Here is a 10,196-nt window from a genome sequence, read left to right on the forward strand (position 1 = left end):
AACTCAGCCCCCCCGCCCCCGTGGGGAGGGGAAAAGGATCCCACTGAGTTCTATTTTCCATAGTTTATAAAGTCTGCAGATCTTTGTGCCTTGATATCCCTTCTGATTGGTCACTATTTAGACTGGTTACTGCTGCTCTGCAGCCCTGTGCTTCTTCCATGGTCCCCTTAATTTCTAAAATTTCCTAAACCTGTCCTATTTTACCCCTAAAATTCGTGTTTCATTTGCTTAAAAAAGCAGATATTAATTCCCAATTTATTACAAAGCTGGATGAATTAGCAAGTATAATGTGTCCCTAAACATCCTATATAATAAAAGACTAACGTGCTAAGTGTCCGGTTGTCCAGTCGGCCGTTCAACCAATCAAAGTGTAATATGCTAATGATATGCTAAGGCTGTTCAACTGCTTACTATGACATGCACTGTCTACCAGGGGGCAGACGCTTTGGCTGGTAGGTTAGCTAGCTTCTGGGGTCCGGTTGATCGGGACTGAGTGAGACCGGCCAGACATACCCTGGAGCCCTCCGATGGTCTCTTCCCAGCTGGCCAACCTCTCGCATCCCTCCCCGGCCCAGATTGTGCACTGGTGGGGTCCCTCGGCCTGGCCTGCACCCTCTCGCAATCTGAAGTCCGGGACCCCTCAGGGGATATTGGAGAGCTGGTTTGGCCTGATTCTGCAGGCCAGGCAAAGGGACCCCACTGGTGCACGAATTCGTGTACCAGGCCTCTAGTCTAAACATGATACAGAGGGTGGCTCTAGCTAGGAATTACCCAGCAACTGGACTTTCTTGATTCATCCAACATGTTTTCACTGGATGGCTGTTGTGTCCCAAGAGTGAGGCCATAACATTGTATCCAGAGTACATACTGAGTTCTTCGATTGCATGTTCTTCCCCAACTCATCCCTGACCGTCTTCACTTTCCTGATCACAGTGTTCTTCCTTAACTGTGGGAGACACAGTACTTAAAGTTTCTTAACAGTCCCCCACCCAAAAAAATCTGATATATCTTTTCTAGGAAGAACTTCATTTCTCCCAAGAAATTCTCGAAGAGGATTATGTCCTCCAGAGAATGAAAAGGTGTTGAAAACACATGTAGCAGTGTCTATCTTGCTTTTAAAGGAGATACCAGTTGTTCCCCCGCCCCAAGCCCTTTCCAGTATTTGTATGCAGAAATCATAAATTTCAAGAAGTCTTTCCTTTCAACTCTGACTCTTAAGACTTTCTAAGACGTTTTAAGTTCATTTATGTTCATCGCAACAGACAGTTACAATGATCACACAGACCCTTAGGAAATAATCATTGTCTGGGGTAGTTACCCATATAGCCTACCAAGATTTGTGACTGATACCCTAGCTGGTTGACGGAATGTGGATTCCAGGGAATCAGGGTAAGTCATGGTCAAGGAATTGGTTTAACTAGACCAACATTCCCAGGAAATATTATGTGGTAAATGGGGCCAATGAAAGCACTTCTTCCTGGCTATTAAAGCTTATCTAGATGTTCCCCCATCCACTCCTTTAGATTCAGATGGAAGGTATATCAACCATCTGAACCTAAGGTTAAAAGCTAAATAAGGCAGCCCTCCACATGCTAAAGGCAAGCGGACAGTTTCATTTCTAAGCACCCAATTATCTCTAAGAGGTAAAGTGCCCAAACAAGCATGTTGGTTTTACAGAACGTAGCCTCCCCCCAAGACTCAGTTCATCTCTGTTCAAGTTGGCTGCACCTTTTCTCCATCCTCCTTTTCCCCTCCTGGACTCTGGCTGGCTTTCCCAGTTTGAAATCTCCTGCAGCATTTCTGGTAATTTACAGTGCTTATCAACCAGCCTCCTTGGGGGCATATTGAATATCAGACAAAAACACTGCAGAATTGGACACGCAATTATTTAGTTCTACAGTGATTCGTAATGATGAGAGCAAGCCGATTTTCCCTCACGGCACTCGGGGATGATGAGGATAAGCTGAGACGAGCTCACCAGTCGTTACTTGACTTCCAGCAGTCTGGGAACAGAATGTGCTCTGCGAGCTGCATGGTCCAAAGAATACAAAAAGAGACACAAGCCAGCATGACCCTTATCCTGAGCTTAATTGGCCTTTTACAAAATCATGCTGTTCAAGATCTTCTCTCCCGTTGTTTTCTCCAAGGTGGCTCTTTGCCTGCTCTATCACTGAGCAAAGGAACTCCGTGGAGTTGAAGAAGCGTCAGACAATAATTAGATGAAGCCTGTGACTGAGAACCTTAGGTGATAGCCATTCATCCAGAAGGCCCATTTCGGCAGCTGTAGCATCTTAGTTGGGCCCTGTATATGTAGGAGATTAGCTGAGCCTTCCATTTCAGACTTAACAATGCCCAGGAAGCATGGCGTCCAGCCACTGCCTGAAGAGGCCATGTCTGAGCCACATCCCTATGGCATTTGTAAACCATCTGCCTTGTCACAGCCATCAAAGAAGGTCAGTTGGCCACCACGCCATATGCTAAGTCTTCTAATCTTTCATTTTCCCATTATTTTTCCCTTAAAGCAATCATATGTGTCACACTAAGAATTTAGCAGCACCTACCTCAATATTTTGGAGGACAGATGCAGTGACATTTTTTTCATTTATATATTCATTCAACAAATAATAACAGAGGCATTGAACACGGTACCAATGATGCAGCAATAAATAAGACAAAGAGCTTGTATTCTGGTTGGGGAGAGAGATGATGAGCAAATAACGAGTGTGATGAGATCTCATTTTGAAAGAGCTGAATTAATACAAGATAAGACTCATCATGAACTTGACATCTCAAGTTTATAGTCAACAGACCTGGTTACAGAGAATAATCCAAGGAAAGTGTTCATATAGATTCTGAAAATGATACTTTTTTTTCTTTACTGGATTAATGATTTTGATTCGTGGATTTGCTGTGCCAGGTTTCTCCCTGGGTCATCAAATATTTCCCTTTGCAATGACTATGATAGTAACTGCCACTGTTTTTCTTATCATTCTTATTGTGGTAAATGTTGATGTATGCTGAGAATCGGGGGAATTCACCGCTCCCTAACTAGAACCATACACACTGACGTACAGAATTGAGCACATTGAAATTTAGGCATTAGCAATGGAGAAACCAACAGTCAGCACCTGCCTATAATCTTAACTGAAACCTGGATATCGCTAGACCTTTGGGCCTTTTTAAAGTTTCTTGAGCATTTTACTTGCAAAATAAACACTGATTTTTGAGAGTTAAAAAAGAGAGAGAGAGTGTGTGTGTGGTAAGATAACCTGCTGGCAGCGGCTTTAGAAAGTTTACAATGTCAGTTTGAGACCTCATGGTTATTGGGTTAATCCCTCATCCTGCCCAGGAGAGGGAGACTTCGTTGGGGTTGGTAAAACTCTCCTTCCTCCCAGGACTCTCCTTGGGACCCATCTCTGGCTGCCATCTCTCATTCAAAATAAGTTCTATCCCCGACAGAAGCCTGGAGTTGCTGGACCAGGAGAGGCTGAGGGCAGGAACCCCATGGACACGCTGCTTCTGCCTTTGCCTTCTGAACAGCAATCAAGGCTGCCTCCCCTCAAGTCAGCCACCAATGGAGCCGCCCTCCTTCTCCTCAACTCTGATTCAGAGAAAGAGAGAAACAGCCAATTAACCAAGAAGTTTCTCTGTGAGGGCTCTGAAAAAGGAATTCTTCTGACCATGAGTCCTCATATCACACTACTATTATTAGCCATCATCCTTGAGAATTTTCCATCATGAAGAGCAAACACCATAAACAGAATGAAAGAAGCATTATCTGTATCTAAGCATACCTCCTAAGGGTCTGCACTGTACTAATTTTGCACCAACAGGGGCTCACTCACTAACTTTTGAATTGATTATGCTATGGGGTGAGTTATTCTAAACAGGCATAAAGTTAGATCACTGCATAACAAGGATATACTAGTATATTGCTTTGTTTCTTTTTAGGCTATTTTGTTCTCTAAAAAGGCTAGCGGGGAAAGCCAGTTTTAAAACCCTTGGAAGCTTTTATCCATTTGGAAGTAACTTAATGTTTCAGACTCACTTTGTGACTTGAGTTGCTTCAAAAATATGTTAACCTCAAATGCCCCATGTGTTTCAAACTGGAAAGCTCAGTGTGCCCATCAAACCCTTCCACAAAAGATATATTCTATAATCTTATGTGCATAAGCTAACCCCCCAAAACAGGATTGTTAAAGAAAATATAGGTTACTCAATTAAATTTGAATTTCAGTTAAACAACAAATCTTAACTTTTAGTATAAGGCTGTTTCAAAAATTGCACAGGGGATGCTTATACTAAAAAAGTATTCATTGTTTATCTGGGCTCTGTTTTTATTTGCTAAATCTGTCAACCCTATCCCAAAGAAAAGGTCTGAATCTCTCACAGTCCCCTTCATCACTCACCACATTCACCACCTTCATTCCATTCCTGATTGAAGCCCAGTCTTCAACAGTAAATGGGAAGCCAGGTCGTGTGGTTCAGTGGTTGAGTGTCAACCTATGAATCTGGAAGTCATGGTTCAATTCCTGATCAGGGCACATGCCTGGGTTGCGGCCCCCAGTAGGGGACATGCAAGAGGCAGCCGATCAATGGTTGCCTCTCATCATTGATGTTTCTATCTCTCCCTTCCTCTCTAAAATCAATAAAAATATATATTTTAAGTAAATGGGAATACCAATAAATATTGAGGAAAAAATTGTAAATCACTTGGTATTGAAGAGGATTGAAAAATACATTTGCCACTGGCTGGGAAAACAGAGAATTAGGCAACTTGTGTAAAATCTACATATGCATACTAAACAATAAACATGCTCATTTTCAAAGACTTGTGCCATAATTAATGTGTATAAACCTTGCACAATTGAAACCTATAATTTTTTTTGGACTGCTTATGCCATAGAAGGTAATTCTTAAATTTCCAAATTCTTCTTTTTTCTAAATATACTTTTATTGATTTCAGAGAGGAAGGAAGAGGGAGAGAGAGAGATAGATCAATGATGAGAGAGAATCACTCATCGGCTGCCTCCTGCACGCCCCCCACTGGGGATGGAGCCCGCAACCCGGGCATGTGCCCTTGGCCAGAATCAAACCCAGAACCCTTCAGTCTGCAGGCTGATGCTCTATCCACTGAGCCAAACCAGCTAGGGCAATTTCCAAATTCTTAATAGCTACAAGGACCATGTTCACATTTTATTTTGATATTTCGATTAACTCACTTAATCTCACCTAATCTATTTTCTCTCTCTCCCTCTAGTTACCTGAACAAAAATAAATATCTGTCAGTTATTGACAAAGATGCATTTGGAGGAGCATACAGTGGACCAACCCTGCTGTGAGTAAGACGAACAAAAGAATATATCAGTCTACTTTTTCTTTTCTTTTTCTGGACAAGAGGTAGGCATTAGGAGGAGCAGCTGTTTGTGGGTAAGGAATGTTGTTGGCTTGGACAAAGACTTCTGCTAGTACTTTTCTGTCCAGCTATATAGGCTATTGTTGGGAAGAAAGCCCTTGCTCTTTGAGATTCAAAGGCCCCACACTCCACCATGCCATCCTGATGCCTGATCAGGCAGCCACTTTGATGTGGACATGCCTGGAGGCCCTCTAATAGGGGAAAAACAGACATTTTGAACAGCTGCTGTTTGCAAAATTCTGAGACACGTGTCTGCAAATAGGTGGAAAGCACTCTAGTTTGCACAAAATCTTAGGTGCACAATGCCTGGCACAAAGATGGAAGAGTATAGGTCAGTGATGGCGAACCTATGAACTCATTTTTTTGGTTGATTTTTCTTTGTTAAATGGCATTTAAATATATAAAATAAATATCAAAAATATAAGTCTTTGTTTTACGATGGTTGCAAATATCAAAAAAAAATTTCTATATGTGACACGGCACCAGAGTTAAGTTAGGGTTTTTCAAAATGCTGACACGCCGAGCTCAAAAGGTTTGCCATCACTGGTAGAGGTGATAGTTGTATTCATATCTGGAAGAAATTATTGTTGGGGGAGATGGGATGTAAACGTCATGGAGAAACATCATGGAAAAAGTACCTATTTGTGCATTTCCTCTGATGTACACCTCCATGTCCAACATTGATCAAGTTCTGTCAATTCCATCTCCCTGCAGCCTATCCATCAGTGCCGTCTTTTCACCTCCTTGGTTTGGCCTTACTTTAGAAACTCATTGAGCATCTAGTCAAGTACTTGCCAATGGAGCACAGCATCTCAGGAGAAGCACCAGTCAATCCAGTAGAGATAAAAGGAAATAGTAGAGGCTCTATGTATATTCATGCTTTTAAAAATAAGAACAAATTAAGTGTTACTAATATTTTATATACAGACTAGAGGCCCGGTGCACAAAATTCATGCATAAAGGGGGGGGGGGTGCGCTCAGCCTGGCCTGCGCCCTCTCACAATCCGGGACCCCTCGGGGGATGTTGGGCCTAAACCAGCAGTCAGAAATCCCTCTTGCAATCCAGGATGCTGCATGCACCAGTTACCATACTTTTCATACAGGTGAAAGGCATCTTGCTGTTGTATGGGCATCTACTTTTTTTTTTGCCCTAATTATAAAAAGTAGTACATAACATGATCCTTCTGAGGCAGTAGTACCATTTTCCCCATCTTATGGGTGGAAAAATTGAAGCAAAGAGAAAAGTAATTGTCTTTGTCACACAGGTATAAGTTCAGAATCAGAGATGACCACAAAATGTGCAAGCCAGAGTCCATGCATGTCATCACTGCATCAACCTGTTTTTTCAGTGTTAGAGTAGCCTTGCCACGTTTTAATTTTTAAATCTAAGAGACTGTTCCCAATATATAGGGTAGGGTCCCTAGGCCTGGCTGGTGATCAGGACCATCTGTTGGGCAACCGGCAGGAGGGGCAATTGGGGGGCCCCCACTGGCACCCGTCTTGGCTGGCCTGGGCCCTCCCACCCCTGCCGCCAGTCACCTCCCTCTCGGGGGACAGTGTGTGTCATAGCAACTGATCATTCCACCAGTTGTTCCGCCGTTTGGTCGATTTGCATATTAGGGTTTTATTATATAGGATGACCACTATCCCTCAAGTGTCAGGTAGGGAATGGATGCATCCAAGAAAACAGTGAGTGATCCACAGTGTCAAAGACTTATCCTCACTCTCACTTTTAACAATTCTACTTCGCTTTTAGATTAAATGCACCCACTTACTTGGGCTTATGGCCTTATTCTCTTAATGCATAGGTTCCGTGAAAGAGGGCAGAGTGACCCTGAAAATCTGTATTATGTGGAGATTCATTGTAAATTCATGGCAAATACTTTAAAAAGTTTTATGCATTCTTCTTTTTATAAAAAGACAAGTGAAAAAATGTGTTGACCTTTTCTGTGATATTTTTTTTAACCTGAGAGCTACATATTTTTTAATCTTCACCAGAGAATATGTTTTTATTGATTTTTAGAGAGAGCGGGAGAGAGAGAAAGTGACTAAAACCCACGACCTACATATATGCCCTGACCAGGAATCTAACCTGCAGACTCTTTTGGTGTACAGGATGACACTCCAACCAACTGAGCCACCCGGCCAGAGCCTAAAAGGTATTTTTGAAAGATATCTTTAACCACTCCTTCAAGATAAAGGTGATATTTCACCAATGAATGAGAAAGGTTGCTGCTTTTCTAAAGAAATTTGTGATTTGGAAAGAGCCTGTAGAATAGGTGTTTGAAAACATTTCCACGTTATGTGATTTTCTTGGTGAAAATGATGAATGTCACTTATAAAAACTCTGTTTTGTTAAAATCAGACATTGAAGTTTAACCTTCATTTAAATCTTCCCATGAAAAAAACTTGTTCAAACTGGACAGTGAAGTAGTTGACTTACATTCCAGTACAAGCTTCTGACCTTATCAAAGACTCCAAAAGGCACCACACCTTCAGCAGTGCTGGTCTAGCTGACAAAAGCCTCCAAATCTCCCCTACCCTTCCCTCTTGGTTCCACCAAGAAGAGGAAAAGGGAGGAATTCAGAAGCAGTGATCAACACAGGAGAGAAACAAATGTAATTCCTAGGATGACCAAAAAGACAGGGCCTAGGAATCTCGAGACTCAGGCGTCCATATCAGAGCTAGAGAATGGAGGACGCCAAAAGAGAGTTCTAGAAATAAAAAGGGATTGGTAGATTATCTGACAAGACTGACTGTATGAAAACCTGGTTTAAGAGGTGTTTTACACAACTTTAGAGCACGTGGCAAGACTAAGCAAGAGGTCCACTCAAACCAAGATACGTTAATAAAAAAAGAGAGGCAGACATCTCATGAAGAAACAAAAAAGTTACATAAAAAGGAAATTAAATTACAATATGCAGAGTTGTGATAACTAAAATACTGAATATGGGTTTATCCAAATATGTCCTCAGTCTATTTCAGGGGAGTAGAGGGGATGTCAGGTAGGTGTATGTGTAGGGTGAAGAGAACAAAACCCTCATCTTCATGGTAGAGAGTCAGTGGGTGAATCAAAAGCCAATACATGGAGAAATATTTCCAATTATGGAAAAAATATCATAAGCTAAGAGTGGTTGCTTCTTCAAAACGCAGAATGCAGGGCCCTAACCGTTTTTGGCTCAGTGGATAGAGCATCAGCCTATGGACTGAAGGGCCCCAGGTTTGATTCCAGTCAAGGGCATGTACCTTGTTTGCAGGCACATTCCCAGTAGGAGGTGTGCAGGAGGCAGCTGATCGCTGTCTCATCGATGTTTCTAACTCTCTATCCCTCTCCCTTCCTCTCTGTAAAAAATCAATAAAATATTTTTTTTAAAAAAAAAAAAAAAGCAGAATGCAGGGAGGGGCAGCACAGGGGCTTGCTGTGGGGGTTATCAAGTTTCCAGTGTAATTTGCTTTTTTAAAAAATAGGTCCAGTCCTGACCAGTTGGCTCAGTTTTTTGGAGCATCACCCTGGACACCAAAAGGTTGCAGGTTCGATTCCCAATCAGGGCACATACATAGGTTGCGGGTTTGATCCTTGCACATATGGGAGGCAACCAATTGATGTTTATCTGTCTATCTACCTACCTACCTATCTATCTATCTATCTATCTCTCCCTTCCTCTCTCCCTACAAATCAATAAACATATCTTCAGGTGAGGATAAAAATAAAAAGTGGGCCCATGCGTAATTTTAATAAAAATTAAATTAAGAAAAAAAAGCCACCAGTATAGGAAGAGAGGGACAATGGAGGTGGCAGCATCTGAGAGGCCAGTAGAAGGAAAGGTAGAAAGAACAAAGATGAGCCCAGTCTCATTCTTCAAATTCCAAGCACAGTTTTCTTAAAATTCATTTAACTAAGTATGCACTAAAGTAACATTAATCACTTTAATTCTTGTGTTGAACTTTTGTCAAAATCTTCATTACTTTATTTTCCACATACTTCCTCCTCAAGACTAGACTTTAAGATCCTAGAGGAAATGGACTCTCATATACTTTTTGTAATCCCCCCACTTCAAAAGAGAAGAAAGGAAGTACTCAATAAATATTTGATAAATTGTAACTGAAAATCAAATAGCCATGACTAAGTTGGGATTTGATGTAAAAGCCAAACTTAGAAAAGCTTAAACTTCATCTAGAAAGAGAACTGAATGGTATAGGTATGTCTGCCTCCTAAAGGTAATTATGACAGAATACAGTCATCTCTAAAGTTGGCAAAAACAAAATTGCCCACTCAGTTTACCACCTTTTGCCAAAGTTATTTCTCGGAAAAGAATCTAATTTTAAATAGATGCCACACAGAGAAACCAAGATGGCGGCATAGGTAAACACCGGAGTTTGCTGCCTTGAACAACCACTTCAAAAATACAACTAAAAGACGAAACGGACATCATCCAGAACCACAGGAAGGCTGGCTGAGTGGAAATTATACAACTAGGAGGAAAGAGAAAAACACTGAGACTCAGAGGAGGCGCAGTATGGAAGTAAAATACTAAGGTGCGGAGGTGCGTGCGGAGCGGGCTGGCGGCTGAGGGCGCGGTTGTCGTTTTCAATCGGGAGGGAGTCTCAGGCTGTGGGCTCCAGTTCCAGGCCAGTCTCTAGGGACCCAGACTCAAACGGGAGAAGCAGGACTGTGTGGCATTGGTCAGAACTTGAGGGCAGCTTTCTCTCCTAGGTACTTGAAGCGGCTGCTGGGACACTGAGAGGCAGAGCCTCTGGGGACGGGACTGAGAGCAGGCAT

The 10,196-nt window shown here is 42.1% G+C and overlaps 1 protein-coding gene across 1 annotated transcript in view; it reads left to right on the forward strand.

Moving 5' to 3' along the window:
• TSHR (thyroid stimulating hormone receptor) overlaps positions 1-10,196 on the forward strand; it is a 106,519-nt gene that overhangs the window by 79,591 nt on the left and 16,732 nt on the right. The window contains exon 8 of the mRNA XM_006778864.2: positions 5,261-5,338. Within this exon, the coding sequence (XP_006778927.1) occupies positions 5,261-5,338 (78 nt within the window). The remainder of the gene's footprint in view (positions 1-5,260; positions 5,339-10,196) is intronic.

Source organism: Myotis davidii, unplaced genomic scaffold, assembly GCF_000327345.1.
Source record: "Myotis davidii unplaced genomic scaffold, ASM32734v1 scaffold309, whole genome shotgun sequence".
Taxonomy (NCBI): domain Eukaryota; kingdom Metazoa; phylum Chordata; class Mammalia; order Chiroptera; family Vespertilionidae; genus Myotis; species Myotis davidii.